Below are 24,805 nucleotides of genomic sequence, written 5' to 3'. Positions count from 1 at the left end.
TCCCTCCCTTCCTCCCTCGTCTCTCTTTCTTTCTTTCTTTTTTCAAGACAGGGTTTCTCTGTGTAGGCTTGTCCTACACAGAGCCTGTCCTAGCACGCTATAGACCAGGCTGGCCTCAAACTCACATAGATCTGCCTTCCACCGTTTCCAGAGTTCTGGGACTAAAGGCGTGCACCACCACAGCCTGTTCCTTAGATACTTTTTAGACTCATATTTTGTTGTTTTTGTTTTTCAAGATAGAGCTTCTCTGTGTAACAGTCGTGGCTGGCCTGAAACTTGCTTTGTAGACCAGGCTGGCCTCGAACTCACTGAGATTGCCCTGTCTCTGCCTCCAGAGTGCTGGGATTAAAGGATTAAAGGTGTGTACCACCACTGCCTGGCTAGACTTGCATTTTGCCTCTTGTTTTTTGGTTTTTCTTTTCACCTCCTTGAAAGACAACTTCATAGGGATTAGGGTCCTTGTCTGCTTGGTGCCTCTCTGATAACTGCTACTCAGGCCTGGCTCATTGTAGGAGCGAAGAAAATGCTTATTAAGGAAATATATTAAAAACAAAAATGACTTCATCTGGGTGGTGGTGGTGCACACTTTTAATCCCAGCACTCAGGCAGAGGCAGAGGCAGGCAGATCTCTGTGAGTTTGAGGCCAGCCTGGTCTACAGAGCGAGTTCCAGGACAGCCAAGGCTACACTGAGAAACCGTGTCTCTAACACTGCCCCCCCCAAAGAGTGAATGAACACTTTCAAACAGATTTGTGGGCATGCCACTCTTCCCTGTTTAGGAAATCTATGGCCCTCACCTCAGGCCGGATGTGAAAACCCAGCAAGGACCATGCACACAGGACTTTGAGCACATACATGAGGAGCCCTGACAGGAAGAACTGTCCTTTGGGAGGTTCCTTAGCCTGAGAATCTGTGTCACCTGTAGGGAGCTGAATAGTATGAAACATATAGATGACAAATGCTGAGATTGGGAAGACTAGAGGACAACTACATGAGGTTTCCTTCTGGTAGCCCACAGTTTTGGAAAATGAATATCAGGGAAAGGTAGTCAGGGAAAGAGCATGTGGAATAAATTATAAACGTGGTTTTTACACATACACACATCTCCCCCCCCCGTGTGTGTGTGTGTGTGTGTGTGTGTGTGTGTGTGTGTGTGTGTTTATCCCTACACACATGCAAGACCGAGACATGTCTCACGGAGGAGACTGGTCTCATTTATTTGCTCAGTGATTCTAGTTACTCTTTCATGATAGCCAATTACCTACATAACTTCAACAACATTATTAATAGTCCTTACTGCAATTTAAATTGACTCATTAGTCATTTCTGCATAGAGCTGAGGGATGATACAAGTGGTAAAGCACTTGCCACATACAAATGACGACCTGATTTAACTCCCAGCATTCAAGTAAAACACTGGGTACACTTCACACATGTAACACCCACCACTGGAGGGACAGAGACAGGCACATCCCCGGGGAGCAGGCCAGCCAACCTAATTGACAGACCCAGGTCCTGGTGACTTTTTGTTTCAAAAAGCCAAGGTGGAGACAGCTAGCTCCTGAGTATCAACACTTGAGGCTGGCCTCTAGTTCCCACACACTTAAGCATGTGTACCTGCACATATATGAGCAGGCAGCCCCAACCCACGTACAAATTTCTAGGCGTGTATTTAGCGAGTACGTTTTTAAACATATGAGAAATAAAGTACTAGGATACCTTTCTGTTATTGTTTCTTTTTTTTTTTTTCTTTTTTTTTTAGATGGGAGTTTGCTCTATAGCCCAGGTTGGTCTCTATCTTACTTACCATCATGCCTAGCCACAAGGAGACTCTGAAGACTTATGTTACTAAGAGACATAAAACAAATAACTGTTTTTACTAATAGCCAACAAAGCAGCCAACACTCTGTACAGTTGTATGCACAAAACTGCATAACCCATTGATCCTTATGGTCCCACCTTAGAGTCTACTCAAGCTCCACTCCACAGAGAAGGGAATTAAAACAGGCAGAGCTAGAATAACCTGCTCTCAAGTGGAGTGCTGGGAGTCTAGCTCCAACTGCTGCTGGATATGTTGCTTCTAGAGGAGTTCCAGAGAAGGCCTATGCTTCCTAGAACAGCTCACCCTATGGGATTGGGAACAGAGGAGATGAGAAGGATTAGATTTCCATGCGTGGCTCCAATGAAAGTACTGTGAACACATCAGCACACACCATTTCATGTGCATCTCCAAGCGGTAGTCAGAAGGAGCTAGAAGTTTCACCTCACCTAACACATCACAGGGATTGCCTGCAGGAAACAGCCCTGAGCCATTGAAGCTTTCAGGGTGAGACAGGTGTTTCTGAAGGTCTTTTCTCAAACCAAGTACACCATTGAAAAGAATAGTGTCTCCATCAAAACTGCAGGCAAGTCACAGGATTCATCTGACTGCATCAGCACTATTATTGTGGGATCTAAAGAGACTGCTGTGAAATAAAACTCCAGTTTGGATTTATTCTTATAGAAGTCTGTACCTTTTTTTGGTACAGATTAGCTCACAACAGTCAACAGAGTTGGGCTCTTTAAAGCAAGTACTGGTTTGATCATGAGAGAGCAAGTGAGAGGAGAAATATTGAGCTACTAGAGGCTAGCTTTATGCAGCAGGCCAACTTTATGTCTCTATGGAACATGCAGGAAACACACAGTACAGTTGCATGGTTACAGAGGACAGGTCTTAACTCATGGGAGGCACCAAAGTTACTTCCCTCCCAAAGATGAAAGGCCAACTTACCTCCAGTTCTGAGCCAATAAACTAAAGTGGCCACTGAGGCAATTCAACAGATGACCATTGTCACCAAGACTATTGTTATAATAGTCTTTACTATTATATTTGTTACAAATTGTATGTAAAACTCAGTCAAATTTTGTAATAATATTCCCACCAACATGGAACTGGTTTGTAATAAAGAAGCTAGACATGTAGAACTGGGGAGATGGCACTTGCTGCTCTTGCAGAGGACCTGGGATATGGTTCCCAGCACCCACATGGTGGCTCATAACCAACCTCAACTCCAGTTCCAGGGAATCTGATACCCTCTTCTGACTTCCTTGGGTACCAGACACATGTATGGTACACCTACATACATGCAGGGAAAATATTTATACACATAAAATGTTAAAGACTAAAAAAAAAATTTAAAGCTAGACATGTATTATTTTTGATATATATGTGTATGGAGTGTGTGTGTGTGTGTGTGTGTATGAGAGAGAGAGAGAGAGAGGCCATAATAAGTGTATGGAAGTCAAAAGACAACTTTGTGGGGTTAATTCTCTCTTTGTGCCTTAACCTAAGCTCTAAGAATCAAACCCAGGTCAGGCTTGTGTGGCAAGCATTGTGAGCCATCTTGCTAACTCAGTCTCTTTAGCATTTTAAGAAAAGTGACTGAACCAATCATAGCTGTCATAAATGCCAGCTCAGGATGCTCTTTTTCTCTGCTACCGTGAGCAAAGTCAAACTCCCAACTAAATGAAAATTCTGTGGAGTTGGGGCATGTTCTGCAAAACAGGGCTATGACTATGTTTTGAAGCTGGCTTAGGCAAGGGGAAGAAATCTAAAGAAGACCAACATTTTTCAAATGGAACACCCAACTGCTAAGCCAGATGGAACATAATTTATGCTAGTAAGTCCTTAGATTTCAAAGTGACTCTTATCATACAGAACTCTTCCTTCCTTCCTTCCTCCCTTCCTCCCTCCCTCCCTCCCTCCTTCTCTCTCTCCCTCTCTTTCTCTCTCTCTCTCCCTCTGCTGTTTTTCAAGACAGGGTTTCTCTGTATAGCCCTGGCTGTTTTCACACTCGCTCTGTAGATCAGGCTTCCCTGAGTGCTGTGACTAAAGACATGCACCACCACTGCCTAGCCAGAAGGCTTTCAACTTGCCCATGCATTCCTGAATCCAGAATAGGCAGGGAAATTTTCGATGGAAAGCCAGGGATGCATCCAGTCCTGCTAAAAGAAGAGGGAAAAGAAATTAGACACTGGAAGGTTGGACCATAGAAAGAAGTTCACATATGGAACTTAATTTCCTGTGACAAAGGGACTCTGATTTCACATAGTACCTTTGGGACAGTTAATCATAATTTAGATATAGCTGCATATTTGATGGCTTCCGTGTGCCATAGAGTTGGTGGTGGGATGCAACTGGCTTCACTGTGGCGAGGAGATTCCCAGACTGTCAGCAAGCTCATATTTTGCTTCCAAATTCATGGCTACTTAGGCAAGTGACATTAACGAAACAATCTATTTACTATAGGACTCAGTTTGTGTGTGTGTGGGTGTGAGAGAGAGAGAGAAAGAGAGAGTGCTCATGTGCATGCATGCATGTGTATGTTTGCATGTGTATTACTTGTGTGTGGAGGCCAGAAGTTGACAGTTGTCTTTGTCAATTGCTTTTTGCCATATTTTTTGAGACAGGATCTATCAACAAACCTGGAGCTTGCCAATTTGATTAGACTGGGCCAGCCAGACCCAAGAGTCCTCCCGGGTCTGCTTCTGGGGTGCTGGGATCATATTCACCCACCCCCTTTCTGTTTTTATGAGACAGGGTCCCACTCTAGTGCAGGCTTAGAACTCCACAGCTCAGCCTATCCTCCGGCTCTTGGTGATTCTCCTGCCTTCTCCTTAGTGCTGGGATTAGAGGAGTGAAGTGCCACTCCTGGTTTAGGTGGATAGATAAGCTATGGTAGTCTGTATTCAGTGATATTTTACATACTTATTTTATAATGACCCTCAATAAGAGACAGATTCTATTCTTATTTTTAAAGTAGTATCTTTGCTATGTAGCCCAAAGCCATGATTCTTCTACTTCTGGTCTCCTGCGTGCTGGGAGTATAGATGTATATACCATCATGCTCTGCAAGAGCTAAGTTCTATAGTATAACCCAAGCTACACATTTAGATGTAACTACTATCCCTACATTGAGTATGATGTTCTACATAACCCATTTGCATATATAGAAAGTGAAATGAGTTTTAAGAAATACTCCTCCCTCATGCTTTCTTATATTTTCCCTCTATTTCATCAGTAAACTGTTCTTACTGTGCTAACTTTAAGACCCAGCTGCTCCAGCTAGACACAGCCCTGCACACTGAAAGACTGTTCCCTGAAAGGCAGCTAAGTGCACAGGTTAGTGGCTCTTGTTCTGATTGCTGAGGGATAAACAGCAGTGTCAAAATACTGTGACTTAAACCACAGCAAGTTGAATAAGAACCACCTCAGGACAAGCCCTCTTCATAAGGAGTCACATGATTTTATACTGAACTTTGGTTTTCTGGGCTATCTACACAAATTTTTAAAGATTTATTTTTTATGCGTATACTTGTTTTGTCTGCATGGATGTAAGTGCACCATGTGCCTGCCTGGTGTATGATGTTAGAAGAAGGCATCGAATTCCAGAAATTGGAATTATGGATTGTTGCAACTTGCTGTGTGGGTGCTAGGAATCATACCCAGGTCCTTAGCAACAGCAAGTGCTCTTAACATCAGAGCCATCTCTTTAGACCCCCATCCATCTATCCATCCATCCATCCATCCATCCATCCATCCATCCATCCATCCATCCATCCATCCATCTTTCTATTATTTTAAAACTTCCTTCTACCTGCTTGATTTAACTCTTCATCCAAAAGAATCTGACATTTTTGATGAGATCACCTGCCATTTGAGAAATTCCTTAAAAGGCATTTTTTAGTACCTGTTGCAAATGTAACCTCAAAGGGTGCTTGGTCTTGTGTATTGGTGGGGCTGATTGGACAAAAGGGTATACTGCTTGACACATGGCAGCTCCAAATGCCACTAGGGTGAATGGATGTGTTGGAGAGGCGGAAAGAGGAAGGAACTGTGTGGGGTTTTCTGTTTGCTTTCTTTTTTAATTGGGGGGGTTCTTTGGGGAGATGTTGTAGGGCAAGGGATGAATATGGAGGGACTGGGAGGTGGGCAGGATTGGGGTGCATGATATGAAATACCTAAAAGATCAATAAAGAATTACGTTAAAAATACTATTATTAACACAACAAACTTGCAGTGTTTCCTTTCTACTTTCAAAGCTGATCTTAAGGGAAGACATGATGATTCGGATCCTCAAAATCTTCAATGTTTCCACTCTTGCTGATTTGGGTTCAAGACAAGGTATACTAGTATCATGGAGCATTCTTGTCTTTTAGATACTTCTGGGTATGATGAGAAGTTCCCGGTAGTGGGCAATTCATCAGGCTTAAGAGGTCTGCTCTAATTTCCCAAACAGTGATCTCTTTACTTTTTAGCACAGACTTTCAGATGAGCAACAACCACAGGTTCTAATTGAGACTACTTCCAGTGGTTCAGCCATGCAAACAAATAGTATTTCATGTAGTTGAAGGATATTTAAAATTTCTAGTTTACATATTTCCTTACAAAATAATCCCTTTAAGGCAACACTTCTGAATAGATGCTGGCTTCAATAAAAAGGACAAAATTCACACTGTATATTATTAGTTTACAATATGTAACATATACCAACATACAGACTTGATTCCAGGGCTGGGCCTAAGTGGAGGGAGTTGGGCTGTATTGTGTTTTGATCTATTTATTTCTCTTCTCTAACAAGACGTACAGCAGACATAAAAATTCTAAACCACTCAGTTGTGAGAGGATGGTCTCTTGGCTTTGGCTTAGTTCTTTATTTTTTGTTACATCTGATTTTAATATGTCATGTCTTGGCACGTGGACAGAAGAGTCAGGTATATTTTGATGCTGTAAACTGAACGCTGGGGAGAATTTCAGTCCTGAGCTACATGCTGGTCTTTTGACCATTATTTTGAAATGAGGGAATCTTAGCAACTGACAATTTTAAATATCTTCAAAATATGTTTCTGACTAAAAAATTTGAAAATTAGTCTACACTCATAACACACTGGTTCTGCTATTTAAAAAAAAAAAAAAGCCAGTAAATTGCTTGTTGGTTTCACATTCATGGTTTGAGGACCTCTATCTGCCCTTCCCACCAACCAGCATTTATTTTTTTTAACAGCATGAACTAATCCTTCTAATGCATGTTGCATTGGTGAAGAGTTATTTCTTTTTTTGCTGAAAAACAAAACAAAGCAACACTTTCAAGATATATCCAAGTTAGTTTGCTTCCTTACATCCCAGGTAAGCACACTGTACCACGCCTTGGGCTTTCAAAAATATCATCCATGCTGATCCAAATCAAACAGGCCTTCAGCATCTGACAATGACGTCTTCATTGAGTGCGCACGGCTAAGCCTCCACTCCTTGTTTGCTCTGCAGTGCTGTGCCAAAATCTTGGCTTTTAATGTTCCCAGCATCCTTGGAAGCATCACTTGTTTGGCATATAAGCTTAAGAGTGATTTTGCATAAAAAAAAATGAGAATAAATGAAAATCGTGTGAATCTCTTAGGGGTCTGTCTGGAATTACTTTCTTTACCTAGCCATAGCATTTGAGTAGTTCAGAATCTTATTACCCTATGATAGTGCATCTGTGAAGTTATATCAGAAATAAAACAAAAGGATTTGCTGTAATAGGATTCATTTTTTAACCTTTGAGATTGAAATTTTTTCCTGAATATTGAAAGCACTCATTTTAACTGCTGACGGATATTATTGGGAAGTATGATTAAGGAGTCACAATGTTTAACTTTTAATATGTAAATTTAGAAATCTACTCTTCATATCCTAATCTGACGATACCAAGTTATCAGCAGAGTATAATAACCTATCCTCCCAAAACTGGCTTTAATTAAATCTCTTAATGGCTAAACATTACAGCTTCATCATCAGAAACACTGAGACTATGAGCAAAGCAACACAAATTCTGTTGCATGCTTTCAAATACATTAGTAATAATTTTATTTTGGCTACACTTTGAGCAACAGAAATTATGTATGTATGTATGTATGTATGTATGCATGCATGCATGCATGCATGTATGTATGTATGTATGTATGTATATGGTCCTTAAAAAAACAAAACAAAATCAAGAGGAAATAAAATACCAGGAAGCAGAGAAGGGTGAAAAGTGGGACACACTTGGTGCTTTGATGCTAACATGGAAGCCACAATGTCCTTTCCCTGTGCCCTCTGGTGTGGGCTGGCCTCAGGGCCCAGGCAGCAGGGTACTGCAGTGTGGGGAGAGACAGACAGTTCTGCCGGCTCCCACTTGCTCCTCAGGCTAAACTCCAGGCAGAAGTTGGCTTTGTGGGGTTCCTGTCCATCTGCCAACCCACAGCACTCCAGGGACACTGTGAGGGGGACGCTGGCCAAATCCTGCATGAGAAGTCATCTCCTTCACACCCTCCTCAGTACTGGGGCTGGACTAGAGGAGCCCTGTATCTAATTTTATAATGTTAGGCTCTAGCCCAGGAAAAGAAAGAGGAGCAAGGAAAAGCCACTTGAGCTTCTCTCAGGAGAAAGGAGAGGGTTCTCAGAAGCCACTGACTGGGAAGGAAGGCCAACCAAGCTAACCAACCTTAAATCTTAGATCCACTTGGTATTTTTCATCTGATTGTTTTAAAGAAATTTAAAGAGTTGTGACTTTCTGTGTCACAGGCTACATATCATTGCTTTGTCAGACAGTGGTCTGAAGTCACTGCTGCACAAATACCAAATAACACACTCAGAAGCTGGCAGGCCTGTATGCTGACACATGTTTAAAAGGTAGGTGCCTTCCTTGCCATTCATAAGGCTACTGATAGAATATGTCCCTTTCACTAAGGTTCTGAATACTGCATGAATGTGTAGACTCTTAGGTGAACCATCCTACATGCAACCGGATGCTCAGAAACAAACTTGGTCACCACACATACTCAAGCAATTTTTCCTGAATCAATAAAGACTTTCTTAAGAAATGTTTGAATTTTATTGTCCTCCCAGAACAGTGAAAATCATAATCTTACATATTTTTTCGAATGCATAGACTTAGACAATTTATCGAGGCTTCCTTCAATTTTCACACCACACTGAGCTCCAACAGGTTTTTGTTTTAAGGTAAACCAGGTTTCTGGCTCTTCCCTGTGGAGAAGTTACTTTCAAGTCAGTGAAAGTTCTTGGCCCATGATTAAAGTCTTTGCCAATTAGTACTCAACAACTTCAATTCAGTTTTTTCTGGTTCAAGATGAGCAGGAGCCTAATAAGGCTGTGATAAAAGGGCAAAAGGCACCGAGAGCCAAAAGCGGATTAATGAGCTCCTCCATGTATTTGTCTTCCTAACAGCTGAACTGTTACAACTATTGACACTCTTCAAAAGGTTCCGCTCTGAACCCTGTCCAGGCACTGCAGGCTCCAATGGACATCTTCAAACCCAGAGAATGGAGGGGCAAGAGCTTCCCCTGTGTGATGCCAAAACCAACAAAGCCCCATGGATCAGGTAATGAAACTTCAGCTTTTCCCCCTTTGAGATTTATTTACTGGCAGCTGACAAGGGGCAAATTCAGCTCGAATTGTGCAGTCAAGGCCCTGTCAAGCTTTTAGAGGCACCCTTGTCTTGAAGCACCTTCATGACTGGCATTTCACTCAAAAGCCCTCGGCACTGGTCCTTAACAGCTTATGACATCACAAAGGACACTCCAGACAGATGCCTACATGGCATCCTGCAGCATTTTAAAAGAGAATTAGTGGTTTTAATTATGGTCGTAGTATGAAAGGGAACCATGCAAGCTCCACGGGAGACCTTTGATCAGACCCTTTTGCTAGTACAATGCCACGGAACTGTGACTATTCCTGGTAAGGGGCCTTTTCTTGCTGAATGACTCACCAGTGATCTTTGAATGCAGACAAGCTTCTAGCCCTCCCTCTTCATTAGTGAGCATTTCTATACAGGAGCCTATATAGTGCTTGGAGTCTAGGAGCTATACAATCGGGGGAAAGAATCCCTACAGATTCTGGCCTCTACTTAGGAAGTGCTGAAGGACTCTGAGTGACTTTATTCATTAAAACAGGTTGCTATTAATTAACTGTCATAATAAAATAAAGAACTATTATTATTTGCATTTCTTACTATGTTCCCTTTAGTAATATGTATAAAAGATGCCTGTAACAAAAATGAATTTATTGAACAACCTTCCCACCCCCACTCTTGCCCACACCGCTTTGTGCATGCAGGCAGCCAGCTACCTACTAATTACTGGGTCTAGATCTGTGAATCTAAATAGAAGTAAAACATAAATATGAAATTAATTAAGGACATGTTAAATGCCCTTTCATTTGCCTGTTTCTACAAATGAAATAAGCAAACATGAAATTAGCTTTCCTTTTCAGTGACTGCAGAATGAAGATGATAAAACTCAAAAGTTCAAAAAAGAATCATATACTTGGTGTAAAGTATAAAGTTTCAGACTCTAACAATTATAGTTAACTAGAGAAAAAAGGAATTCTTATGAGGTATACCAAGAATTGTTTTTAGAGACCATCTCACTTGCAGCAAATGGAAAATGCCTTTGGTCTGGAATGAATATTATTTTTTAAAAAAATACCTTTTTAAATGGATGCCAATAATTACAGACCTCAAAAGACTCAGACATGTTTTAGGTTTGTGGAGACAGTTCCTTCTCATCTAGAACCTACAGTTGCTATATAAAGACTGTAGATGTTTCTGAATGCTTCTCAAGGAAATGCTAATTTCTACTGTACACATTATTATACCCAGGAGATAACTGAGATTTCTACTTTTTTGATACAACTTCTTTTCTTGAAGGAAAGCTTTCAGCAACTCTGGAAGCAGAACAGCATGCAGGCTGCCACTGTTTGCTGGCTCAGACCTTTTTTGTATTTCTTAGACTTTGCAGTTCTCTTCTGAGGTGCTTGAGAGCAGCTATAATGTCTGCTCGCTGTGGGTCAGACTGTGCTTTCTGAGTATAGAGACGAAAATGTCTGATGGTTTCAGACAGCAGGACTTCAGGCTTTGCGTCTGTCCCTGGAAGGCGCAGCATCCGCTCGCAGGCGATGGCATAGTTCTTGTGCCAATTCACTGGGTGTTCCTCTCGTAGGTACACTATCTCCTTATAAAGCTGGAAGACAGCAAATGTTGGCATTCCATTGTTACCTTGACAGATTTTCTTGTTTCAAAAACAGAGAACAGAGAGGAATTAATAACACAAGGGGGAAAAAAATCCAAGCAGCCTACAGTAAAAATCTAATCATTGCCAGGCCATGCAGAAAATACAGGGATGCTACGTAATTACTACAGTAGCAGGAGGCAAATGTGCTTCATCTAAAACTGCTTCTGGGGCTTTGGATGCTGCAGGACCTCAAGACACACTGTGTCAGGACAAAGTGCTCTTCCTCCAGAAAGATGTTCTGGGAAAGGATTTAGTTCTAACTGAAGGAAAGCTATTTACTCTACAGGCCAAGTGGCTAAACCTCTAAATTTAGCTGCTGGAAAAAAAAATCTGTCTCTAATAGACAGTGTAGAAAAAGAACTTGGCAGAATTAAACTTCTGTTTCACATTATTGATATGGATTTTTCTCTACATGAAACAACAGTAGTGTTAGCAATGATCTAATCCAGACAATTCCATTGTTAGCAAGTGTATTGGTACAACAGAATCGAGAGATTCCCTAAAAGGGCAATGTTGAGAATCTTCACAACACCCTACAATTTACCATCTTCACAGCCAAAACATGAACCACAGAAACACAGAATTTTTATTTCCCAACTGCAGAGGCAATATTAATTGATACAAGTAGAATTACAACATTTAGTGTGTGTGTGTGTGTGTGTGTGTGTGTGTGTGTGTGTGTGTGTGTGTATGTGCGTGTGTGTGTGTGTGCATGCGTGCCACAGTACACAGTCAGAGGACAATTTCTGGGAGGTGGTTCTCCCCCCACCACTGTGTAGGTTCTGGGCATCAAATTCAGGTCCTCAGGTTTTTTAGCAAGTACCTTTACCTACTGAGCCATCTTACCAGTGGTCCAGAATTTTGATAATGAATTTTCCAGAGGGAACTCAGCAACATTTAACAAATAAACAGGTAAGTGGACACTAGTTTGCACAGAGGAACATGATGCTTCCTTCTTTAGGAACTTCACAGTCATGTTAGCACTGAGTAACTGGAGTGTCCCAGTAGAGTGAGGACAGACACAGGCTAATTATATTATCTTTTCCTATCTCTTCCACAGCAGCCAAATGGATGCCCACTGGAAGACAGAGTCCTTGTCAAGAACTCTACAGCCTGTGACTGTTCCTTGGAGATTTTAAAAAAACCTATCTGTCTTCAAGTTCCTAGTTTCCCCTTAGCACTGGCTACTCACAGCTGACATTTATGTTAGAGTGAGCTTAGACTCAGACTCTCTTAGCTGCCAGACAGAACTCTACATGCTGCCTTCCAAAATCAACTCCCTCACTGTCCTTGAGTGGGGTGCCCTGGACGTCTCTGTCTTTGCCCCTGGGGCTGCCTCCTTATAGCCCAGCCTCCCTCCTGTCACTCTCTTGCTCTACCATCTATTTGGGTAGCTCATCCTGATGTCCCACATGGCACCTCATGACATCTCTCCCTGGCATAGGGTCAGCTCCCTGGGACCCATGGCATTTCTGTCAGCACATATAAGACTATGTGTGACTATGGAGTGGATCATCCTCAACATCCTTTCTGTAGCCTGCTACCTTTGTGACAGCCGAGACAAGTCCATATGTAACACAATATATGGTATCGAGCAGAAGAAGGAATAAAAGTGAGTTAATGTTCAAAAGTTAGGAGCAAAATAAGCCATGCCAATTGGATCCCATGCTGCTTTAACTCAGCAGCAAGCAAGCTGAGCAGAAGCCTAGTAGTCCAGAGAGGAGGAACTTGGCTGCTCACGTATGCAGGGTCTGAGCTCTGTATGCATGTACCTTACCAGGATATGTTTCTACAAGGCCAACTGGCTATGTCTGCAGTGTTAGAAGAGGCCAGTATTAAAAGTCACAGGAAACTATAGCCTTGTCAAAACAGTGCTACTACAAGCCTCTCTGTGTGCCTTTCCCGAGGAGAGAGCAGCTATGCTGTGGGAAGGTGTTAGGCTTCCCAAGGTTAGGCAAAACACAGACTGGTTCTGTGTCCTCAGTACTCCTATCATTTCCTGAGCAGTCAGGGTTTTGTCCAGAGTGACAAGCAGAACTTGTTTTAGTAAAGCCACATTAGTTTATTCTTGGTGTTGCTATGAAGAGACACAGACCCTGGCTAAAAACAGCCCAGGTGTGAGCACTGGGTGAGCAGCTGACACATCAGCAGGGCTGTAGTCCTGGAGCGCTGCAGAACTTGTCCTAGTTTCCAGAATCTTCTGCAGCTATAACTCACAGCCTTTCTCCATCTCCATGGTCAGTGGATACCATGCAAATCTCTCTCTTTCTGCTCTGCCTTTTATAAGCCCCTGTGATCATACTGGGCCCAACTGGCTAACCCAGGATAAGCTTGATCTCAAGTCCTTTAACTCAAGCATACCCAGAGTGCCTTTTGCCACAGAAGGTAGTGGCACAGGCACTGTGGAATGGGGATGTTATTATGATTACCACGACCCTCTACCTTAAACATTGCTTATGACACAGTTGAAAGTTGAATATTTTATCCAAATATGCTGCTCTATAATGCTCAAGATAAGCTGGACACCAGAGACTAAAACCTCAGTTGCACACCTGTCTCTACTGTAGTCTCTTCCACCTCCCAGGATGCCCTTCAACAAAACAACATACTTTATATGCATGCATGTAGAGTTGTGCTTTCACATCCTGAGGCACCTTGGCAGTCTCTGCCAGGTTAAAGATGAAGAATGGTGTTTTCATCCTGGGAATGGGAGGAAGAACTCTCGTTAGAATCATATTACAGCATAACACCCCTTTTTTGTGCATTCTTTATTCTCCTGTGTGCATGGAAATTTACTCAGCCAACAACAATCCAGAAGCCCCCTAAGGCACAGCGCTCCCACTCAACACCAAAGTCCCCCAAGACACAGCGCTCACACTCAACACCAAAGCCCCCAAGGCACAGCCCTCACTCAACAACCAAACTATAGTACAGCTATTTTGTACTAATTATATTGGAGTTATATTTATTTATTTAAAAAATTACTATTACATTTTATTAGTTTTTTTTTGTGTGTGTGTGTGGTGGTATGACACAGGGTTACATGTACTACAGTGTAAATATAGAAGTCAAAGGACAACTTTCAGGAATCAGTTTTTTCTTTCAACCATAAGGTAGTGATGATCAAACTCACACTGACACACCTTTACCTGCTGAGCTGTATTGCTGGCCCAAGAAGCTATATTTCTTTGTAATTCTTTATTTTTTTTTAATTTTTTTTAAATTTATGTGTATTGGTATTTTGCCTACATGTATGTCTGGGTGAGGGTGTCAGGTCCTCTGGAACTGGAGTTACAGGCAGCCATGATCTGCCTGTAGGTGCTGGGTATTGAACCCTGGTCCTCTGGAAGAGCAGTCAGTGCTCTAAACCACTGAGCCATCTCTCCAGCCCCATATAATTCTTAATAAATCTTTAAACATGTGTAAATGCTTTATAACATGACTCAATTCTCAGAACATAATCTCTGAAATAGATTGGGCATCAATATATTTTTGCATATGTACAAGGGACCCCTTTCTAATGTTTTGGCTGAAGTTTACTGATGTTAATTTTTTACATTTATTTATTTTGTGTCTGTGTGAATCTGCACGGCTATCTCAAATGTGGTGACCAGAGAATAATTTATAGAAAATAGTTCCCTTTCCAACCTGTGGGTCCTACTCATGAGTAGCTTCTGCCCAGGCACAGGGTCCGGCCTCTGGTAAGTACTAACTGATGCTTTGATAATAACAGACTGGTATGGCACAAATGCAAACAGGGCTTTAATGCTCAATTCCATCCTGCCTCCCCTACATCCCCTGGCTTAGCTGGAGCACAAGTATCAATCAGAGAGAGGAGTGCCTCAGAGTTAGGTTGAGCTTTGGATTCCATCACTGTCATTAAGTGCTCTCAGAAATCTATCTACCTCGTTTTTATAAAATGGAGAGAACAGAGCTTCATGGGTTTTGAAGATGAGATGACATTATGCACACATAACAACACAATGTCCTGAAAAAAATAACAGCCCTTAAATTATTTTTATTTCCACTTGTCTATATTCCCAGAATGAAAAAAGTGCCATGGGCTCTTTCTTTGTCATATTAGTACTAAAATGAGGATCAGTCACCTTGCTTGCCACATCTCCTCATTGGCCACAGATTCCCAAGAAGATGGATCAAACCTGTAGTTACAAGAAAAACAGTGACCCTCCATCAGCCACAATGCATGGTGAATACAGGATGTCTGCTTTATCATCTTATAATGATAACACCAAAAAGTTTCTCATTTCAGTAGGTGTACCTACGAAATCTTAGCCGTGCCTCATGGGAGCAGAGGACAAAAAGAAGAGGCTGCAGGCATTGGGCAGCTGTCCCTGAGCCTATGAGGTGACAAAGTGAGGCACAGGCCACACTAGGACTTAGCCAAGAGCATGTGTGAAGAGAAGCTTCACTACACTCCTGCTGGGCTAGGGTTGCTTGAAGAATTCTGGCCAAACAACTGCTAGCCAGAATTTTATAATTAAAAATTTATAATAAAAATTAAGATAAGAAATTTACAATTAAAATTTCTCATGTATCTGTTTAAGCAGAGTGGAGCTACAGAATTACATGTACATGTATTCTTCACAGCTATCTGAAGAAAATGTAATTTTCACTATGTAAACCAGGATGGTCTTGAACTTACAATCCTAACTTGACCTCCTGAGTCTGGGAAGCCGAGGCATATACCACCATATCCAGCAGACTGTTATTTCTCAAATTTTCTTATGAACTATTCAACAATGTGCTGTTGGCTCATATTGTCTCAAAAAACCTTCATAGCATTTTTAATATGATCTTTCCTCTTGCTCATGAATTATAAACAAAAGGCTATCTGGTGGTAAAGAATCCATTAATTTAAAGACATTTTTATTTAACTGTGCGGGTGGGGGGGTGGTATGTACATCAGTTCAGGCGGCTGTGGAAGCCAGAAGAGGATGCTGGATACTAAAGTTGGGTCTTGTATAAGAACAGTATAGGCTCTTAACCAATGAACCATTTCTCCACTTCAATTATTCATAATTAAAAAAAAACAGATAATAGGGGCATTTGTCTCAATGGGATTGTATTCTATAGGTAAGGGTAAACTTTATGTAGAAATGCTCAAGAAGAGATGAATAATTACCTGAGCAATATAACAAGGTTGATAACAAACAACCACAGAAAAAGGTTCTCAAACAGCCTTTCTTACAGAAACTATTTGTCTTTTTATTTTTGTGCTGGGGACTGAATATTCCACTCCAATCACATGTTAGGGAAGTGCTGTATCACTGAACTACATGATAAAATTGTGACAGCATTCTTGCAGAAGGAACAGCAAGTTCACACATATGGAACTCAACCTGGTCAACAGACTGCCTCCCAGAGTTTAATGGCAGTGGAGTTCCTTCCACTCAAAGCATAATAAGATATAGGATGCTGGACTATGCAGGGTCATGGCCTCAAAGAAGAAGGTGCCATGCATCAAACTCCCACTCACCCACAACCCTACTTTCCTGATTGCCTAGACAGAAGAAGAAAGAAGCCATCTTTTCCTTTGATGTTTTATGATTTTGTGGGCAGAAAATGGTATTAATAAAAAAGCTGAACATTAAAATTAAAAGGCATCTAAAGAGCCAAGTGTGGTGGCACAGGCCTGTGACTCGAGCACCGGGGGAGGGGGACAGGGGGCTAAAACAGAGGACAGGCCTGTGACCCCAGCACTAGGGCTGTGGGTTTCTGAGTCAAGGGACAGGTCAGTGATTGTAGTATTGGGAAGCTGAGGCAGGGGACAGGCCTGTGACCCCAGCACTGGGGGGGCTGAGGCAGTAGGACCTTGAATTTGAAGTCAGGCTGTATAGTAAGAACTTGTCATTAAACTCAAAACCACAAAAAAGAACTCAAAATGTAGCCTTTTTTGTTTTTAGAAATACAAAACAGATAGCTGCCTAAAAACACACCTGCTGTTCATACCTTCCATATTCCTCAGTCCAGTTATAGATACTTTTGGTGCGTTTAATCCACTCTTCTGGGTTGAATACAATCCTTGAAGGAACCAACTTGTCACAAGATCCCCATGGCCAAAGTGAATAATCCCTTTTCCAAGTTGGGTCACCTTCATGGATTCCTATGCAAACAAATGCTTCTTTTCTATCCAAAACAAAAAAGCACAGATTCTAAATGTTACATTTCTAGTTCACTGATCATTTTGGACTCCATAAACCTTAGTTATTTATAGGCCATTTTGTGAACATGTTGGTTTATTTAAATCTTTCCCAAGTATAGTGCATGAAATTTATTTACTGTAAAATGAAGCAAAACAAAACAGAAAGCTGCAGAAGGAACAAACAAATGTATGAGAAAGGTCTTCCTGCCTCTCATTCTAAAACAGGGGCCTTACCACCAGGAACACTGCCATGGCATTGTGTCACATGTAAACAAATGCTTTCTTTGACATCCCTTCTTATTTTACAGGTAGAATTAGACGTTGCCCTATTCCCCACACGTCTGTTGTACTTTATTATCTCTTTTGTCATTTCTATGCTTATTATTTGCATTTGTAAGTCTCCCTGAGAAGCCTAGAAGCATCCTGAGGATAGGCACTCTGTCCCTGCATTAACTTTGAAAGCCACTCAGCATGAGGTTAACACATAATAAATACTGGCTGGAATTAAATTAATCAGATTTGAATAACTGTTAGGAACCTTAGAGCCTACAAAAGTTAGAAACAGAAATGGTTTAAACAGCTGTTTTCTTCTTATTTGTGGTTGGTAAGCAGAATGAAAAAGGAGCAGAACATTAGAAGTTATTTGAAAGTAAATGACTTTGCTAACTTTGAAAGAACATATTTGTCATCTTAGATTTCGTATTTCTCCTCACACTTAACTGCCTCTGCCTGGTCACAAGCTGGCGAAAGCCACACGTGGCGTCTGACCTGAAGCTGAGTCTCCAAAGAGACAGGCCACTCTGGGGAAGATGCAGCCCTCAGCCAGGCTCTAGAAGAACCCAGCAGCAGCCATCTGAGGGCCCTCATTTGGAAATGACCAGCAGGACCAGGAACAAACCCAAAACCAAACCAGCAGGTAGCCCATCCTCTCTCTCCTTCCAGCACTGAAACCAGAGGGATGGACAGAGAGCTCCCACGCTGAGGCTGGAAGGTAGGTGTGTGTGTGTGTGTGTGTGTGTGTGTGTGTGTGTGTGTGTGTGTGTGTGTGTGTGTGTATGTGTTGGGGATGACTTCCCTGTCCTGAGGCATGGGGACAAGGCTAAGGCAGTTGAGGGTTAGCAGCAGCGTGGTGATGGTAGTGGTGGTTGGTCAGGAACCCAAACCTTAAATTCCAGGAGCAGTTTGGGCTCTGCCTGATGCCTGATATAGACAAGAATCACGGGAAGGGAGACAGCAAAAAATGAAAGTTTTCTGGCACAAAGTATGAAGAAAGTAGGCCTCAGGGAACTGGAAAACACTGGAGTGACTAAATATTGAGATCAATAGAGCAATCCCATAAAGCTGTTTGTGAGCTCCTGGCTTACCTCTGAACCCTGAGTTCACTATGCATTGCACAGTTCTTACTCTACAGGGAATCTACACAGTTGGCCATACCCCAATTGTGCAAACCTACTACCTAAGTTTCTGGGTAGTCATGTGAAAGGCGAAAAACTGGTTAGACAGAGATGAGGGCTGAGAATCCAGAAATTGTCTTGGTTTTATTGGCAATTCTATCCTGGCCAAAGGACAAAGCCACCAAAAACATTTAATGGCCCTGGTGTGTGTTCTGGTTTGTTTTAATCTTTCTCCTTTTACACAGTGACCTAATGAAAACAGCTGCTTGGATGCTACCAGGAATCAAATCCCTCAAGTGTGCCCAAACCCCAGTTCAGACACCAGGATGGAGAAGTACATGAATACATGTGGGTGTGACAACTGGGCTGAGCAGCTCTCCCCACCCAATACCTCAATCTAACAAAACTTCATCAACCCTTAGAGCAGGGTGCTCAGTGACAGACAGCCCTTGCCTGAGACTGCACTGGGTTGGACCTCTGTTTCCTTTGTCAAGCACTTACCTATAACAAAACTGTTTGGAAAATGAATCTCTCCATTATCTGTGAAACTCATCCCATGAATTTATAAGATTGAATCGATGGGAAATGCTCAGGACATGTGAGGTAAAAGAAGCTGGATTATCTTCTCCACATGTACATGTGTATGTAAATGAGTAACAATGCTGAAAGCAACTAGAATTCAAAATGACAACAAATATGCCCTTGACAGTTTTTCTGTAGAGCCTTATTTCCCAGGGAACTGTGATTATTTCTACAATATTGTTCTTGGATCATGTTAGACTCTCATTTCTTTTCTTTTTATGTGTATTGTGTGTGTGTGTGTGTGTGTGTGTGTGTGTGTGTGTGTGTGTGTGTGTCCCTGTGTGTAAGGGTTCCTGTGAGCCAGAGGAGGGCTTCAGACCCCTCGGACCCAGAGTTATAAGCCACTGTAAGCTGGGAACAGGGAACTGAACTAGGTTCTCAAGGTCCTCTTCTAGGTCCTCTAGCAGAGCAGCTAGTAAATCCTCTTAACTGCTGAGCCATTCCTGCAATCCCAACTCTCATTTCTTAATATATGCTGAATGAATAACCATAGGCAAAATTAATGGCTTCTTGTCTATGTTCCCAGAATGCTTAGTCTATATGGTCAAATAATCTATTTAGTAGGCACATACAGCATGTGTCACACTTGCTAGTGAAGAACTTCCCACACCCTGGCTAGTTACATTCACATCACTGTATGCAGCCAACTAGACCATGGCCCACTGGGATCTGGACCTGAGCCTCACTTACGTTTTTATTGCCAGGGCTAACACAAGCTATAACAGAGCAAATATTTGAAGCAGAATTAAATGAAACTCACAAAAATGCCAGTTTGGGAATGCTATTGGCTTGTTACATCATACTTGTGAATATAATAATTTATTGCACATCTCACAGCACGTTTGTACCTACCATCCCCTTCCTATCACTCCATGAGCCACTGATGACAGGCTCAGTAGCACACTGAAAAACTACATTTTGTGTCCTTACCAAAGAATAACTTGACATTGGAATTTATATGAAAAAAGGAAAATTAAGCTCTCTTCACAAGAAAATATAAAACATGATCTAAATGCTTCTTTTTCAAGCTAGGGACAATCTCAAGCATCTCAGACAGAAGCAATGCTAGGATTCACCACCAAGGACTCACTTAGTCTTGACCCGAACTACAAATCACTTTATGTTCTCAAGTACAGAATTGACAATTCTCTTATTTTACCCTCAGCTAGCATAAACTGTAGGTGTTTTTCTTATTTATAAAAATGTTTTATCCTTCATAAAAATGCTTATGCTATTTTTATATAGTGATTATTCCTGGAAAAAAAAATGCTTTACACTTAAAAGGGCCACAGTGCTGATCAGGAGGGAACCGTAATTGCTTGCGATACACCTGCAACGATTTCAAGTAGGCAGGCACATCTCCAATTTCTCAGGATTGTGCTAAGATCTTATTTGCTGTTCTTGCTAATCTGTCTTTATTTTTTCTTTTACCCAGAACAATAACATTTATTTCTGCCTGGCTTCATTTATGCACAGATATTCAATTTAATTACAAAGATAATCTCACTGGTGGCAGGGAAATAGGTAGAAAATTGGTCTTTTGGATGAGGCACAGCTGCTTCAGAAACAATTTTTAGAAAAGCTTACGATTTTAGAAAAGCTATTATGAAAAGAATGCTTACTGTTTATTCATTTCAAGAAAGTGATAAAGATTGAATGTGACCATTCCACTCGGTAATACTCCTTCCACGGGGTTCCACCGGTCCCCAGGAAAGTGCACTCCCGGTAGATGTCTTGCCATCTTGGGTAAATACCACTCATAAGTCATCATCTGTCAGAGAGATCACAAGGAGTGAACACATGTTGCAAAGTATCAGGTTCACCAACAGCCATGGAAAGGTTCAAAAATATAGATATACTCATTAAATAATTGGAAAAAAATACATTCAGGCAAACTGAGGACTATGGCACTGCTATGCCTGCAAAAATGACTTACTTCTTAGGCTTTATAGCTTAAGAGATGAACACTACCCTGGATCCACTTCACCTCCATGCATCTGCCAACTTCCATGATGATCCCCAATCTTAGAGAATGGGACTCGATTCTCAGAACCAGCAAAGACGGCGCTGGGAAGGGACGCCCTTCCACCTCCCCAGCCTCTGTAGCTACCTCGGGTATAACTCTAGGCCTACTCCTCACTAGCCTGAGCTCCCAGAGGGAAGGGACTGTACCTTTTCATCTCTGAGTACCTAGCACACTGCATAGCACACAACAGTGTTCCAATTATTTAGTTGCAGTTAAAATATCTTTGATGGACAGACCAAATAACCTAGACAAAATATATACATGTGCATTACTACACTCATCTTAAGTGTTGCTCATTTATAAAAAATAAGTTATAATCACTGGCCTTGGGAAGCTCAATTATATAATAACCTAGGCCTCAAAGCTGAAAATCTTTTTGGCTAAATTATCTGAATTTATTAGTAGCCCCCAATTAATCACATATCCTTATGCATTTTTAAATTTTGGTTTGACTTTTTGAGGCAGGGACTTTAATTACAAAGATTATCTCACCGGTGACATATGCTAACTTCAAACTTTTTTGTTTTGATTTGTTGAGACCTGGCTGGCCTAGAATTCACTTTGTAAATCAGGTTGGCCTTGAACTCACAGAGATCTGCTTGTCTCTGTCTCCCAAGTTCTGGGGTTAAAGGCATGTGCCAACCCAACCAGATGGCTTCAAACTCTTGATCCTCCTACTGGTGGCTCCTGAGAACTGAATGAGACTACAGGTATGTGTCACCACAATTAGATTCACATGTGCTTTCATTAAAATAAACTATCAGAAAAAAAAATCACTTTTCTTAATTATATACGTAGTTCTGTATTTTCATAGAAAAGACTCCTGTTTACATTTGAATATGATAGTCTAATCAATCGTGCTTATATTTTACTTACCTTGTGTAACATTCAATTAACAAATGACAAATTAATTTTAAATGCATATATTATACAACCCAAAGAATAGTTTAAGTGCTTGGGGTTATCCACATCAATAGAGCAATATGCTATGAACTTAATACACCTCAGATAATTCTCATAATAACCATATTATAATTCTATTAGATACCATTGTTGGCCCATTGATAGCGACTATCTCCTCTTTTTACAAAAACATTCCCAATTGTAATCAACTCTGAGATGGCAATGTGCTCAGGCCTAGTGATTCACCTTTGCTAATGAGTGTTTTAGAAGTGGGCAGTATGAACTAAATTGCTTAAGTTTTTGGGAGCTCTGAAAAAATGTTACTCTCAGTGGAGAGCTATGCCAACAGGCCAAGAAGCATCCTGCTTTGAGGATGTGAGGTTTGAAACTAGGTATCTGTGCTGGTTAATTTTTGACAACTGGACATGAACTAGAGTCACCTGGAAAAAGGGGCCCTCAAAGGATAATAGCTTCCATCATCAGGCTGGTGCATTTCCTTTATTAATGACTGATGTGGGAAGGCCCAACCCACTATGAGTGGTACCAGCCCTGGGCAGGTGGGTCCTAGGTGGTGTAAGAAAGCAGAGGAAGCCAGCCATGGAGAGTAAGCCAGTAAGCTGTGTGTCCGTGGGCTCTACTACAGCTGTCTTGAGTTTGTGCCTTGGTTTCCCTCGATGTGATGAACTATAACCTATAAGCCAAGGAAACACTTTCCTCTCCCAACTTGGTTTTGGTCAGTGTTTTATCACAGAGCCAGAAAGCAAACTATAAGACCACTGACATCACTGTTTGCATCATCAGTCCCCAAACCTCCTCGATCCAGATTACTTGCTCTGTGACACAGAAGTGCCACAGTTTAAACTGCTCTTAGTTGGGCACTCTGTTTCCAGCATTCAAAAGCATCTTTCCATCTATGACTAAGCAAACAGAAGTTCTCAGAGGAACAATCATTTGTCTCATCACATATCCAAGAAGTGACACCATGAGGACCTTAATCAGAGCGTGATGTTCTTTGAAATCCAACCACACCAGCTGCTGTTTCAAACAGTGCTTACAACGGGAGTGCATACTAAGTCATCAACAAGACCTAGATTTCAGAATTGGGACTGATGCTCAAGTCTGCGTGTCTGTACAGCTCACACCTGAGCAAACTGCTCATATGCACACTGTGTGAAATTGTATAGATGGGTGCTCGGAATCCAATCTGGATCCCTTGAAAGAGCAGTCAGGGGTGATCTTAAAAGGTGAACCACCTCTATTCTGCTCAGACATCATATTCTTACAAGCTCCCTCTAACACATTTCTGTTGGAGGATCAATAGTTTATATAAAAATTCTACAGCTGTGTTATAATTAATCATTTCCAATTTAAATGAAACGTTTACTTGCCCACATTTTTTATATTCAATTAATTTAATTTTCATATGTAGGCCAGTGTGCAATGTTATTTGCTTGATGAACTGGTTAAAGATAAACAACCTAGTCTATTACTTGACTCTAAGATAAGGCATATTGATAAAACAGATTAAGTGATGAAGAAACAAGTTATAAATTAGCTCCAAATAAACAGAACTGTGAGCTAACCATCCTAAAAGGGATTTCAGCTGGTGGTGTACACTGGTAATCCCAGCATCTATGAGGCCAAGGCAGGAGTACAGAGAAAACCCGGTCATCTTGGTCTATACTATGAGACGCTCTCAAAAGAAAAAAAAAATTACTTCCTCTCCCCATAGAAAACCCACACACACAAAAATAATTATTATGAAAAGTTTGCTCAACCATATTTTTAAAAACATGCTTATCTATCTGTTTACGTGGATGGATCATACTGTTTGCCCAGACTAGTTTCAAAATCTTGGACTCAAGTCACAGGCATACACAGGCATATGCCACTGTGAATGATGTGGTTAAAGGTTGCTTTATGCTGAGGATATTTTTCTTATACTTACTTCTTGATCCACTAGGGAAACATCTGGCCTCATCCCCTCACAGTAATGCAAGTAACGGAGAGAATTCCCTGGCAAATCTCCCCTGAGTAAGATGATTGCATCACGAGGCATGGAGTTCAGAAGGTTTCGTGCAAACTGATCGATCACATTATTGGTTCTTTGGTCACAAATGCTAAATGGAAAAGATTTTTTTCAGCAAATTAAATCAGCAGTACATTTGCACAATTTTAAGAGGCCTGGCTCCTTCTCTATGCTTTCCCTTCCCTCCTTTCCCTCTGTGTCCACACTTCATGCCACATCCAACCAGCACTCTCTGGGAAGGCACACCACTTGGGAGAATAGCTCATTAGCTCAGATTTTTGTTTATTTTATTTGAGAAAGAGCTTCTCTGCGCAGGTCTGGCTGTTGTGTAACTGGATTTGGAGACCAGGCTGGCCTCGAACTCAGAGATCTGCCTGACTCTGCCTCCCGAGTAAAGGCAAGAACAACCATGCCCAGCATCATCTCAGCCTTTTTAGAGAGGTGCTAAGTGAAAGGAAAGGAGAAAAGCCCACTGCATTTCTGCCACCAATTTACAATCACGTGCATGAAAAGCAAGTAGCCTGTGTCATGTGTAATTCTCCACCCCAAGTAATCCAATCTCAGTTATAAAGTAGTTTCTGACTACGTAGAATTAAGGTAATTTCATCTTAATCCCATCTC

General features: G+C 41.4%; 1 protein-coding gene across 1 annotated transcript in view; it reads right to left on the bottom strand.

The window, feature by feature from the left end:
- Window positions 1-8,867: 8,867 nt before the first annotated feature.
- Window positions 8,868-24,805, bottom strand: part of Tmem260 (transmembrane protein 260) — a 61,566-nt gene continuing 45,628 nt past the window's right edge. The window contains exons 11-16 of the mRNA XM_051177099.1: window positions 24,104-24,275; window positions 20,849-20,997; window positions 17,058-17,234; window positions 15,194-15,247; window positions 13,697-13,787; window positions 8,868-11,036 (exon numbers count right to left, since the gene is read on the bottom strand). Of these exons, the coding sequence (XP_051033056.1) occupies window positions 10,782-11,036; window positions 13,697-13,787; window positions 15,194-15,247; window positions 17,058-17,234; window positions 20,849-20,997; window positions 24,104-24,275 (898 nt within the window). The 3' untranslated portion in view covers window positions 8,868-10,781. The remainder of the gene's footprint in view (window positions 11,037-13,696; window positions 13,788-15,193; window positions 15,248-17,057; window positions 17,235-20,848; window positions 20,998-24,103; window positions 24,276-24,805) is intronic.

This window comes from Phodopus roborovskii, unplaced genomic scaffold (genome assembly GCF_943737965.1).
Source record: "Phodopus roborovskii unplaced genomic scaffold, PHOROB, whole genome shotgun sequence".
Lineage (NCBI taxonomy): Eukaryota > Metazoa > Chordata > Mammalia > Rodentia > Cricetidae > Phodopus > Phodopus roborovskii.
The sequence above is the reverse complement of the archived record's forward strand: the minus strand, read 5'-3'. Positions and strand labels throughout refer to the sequence as shown.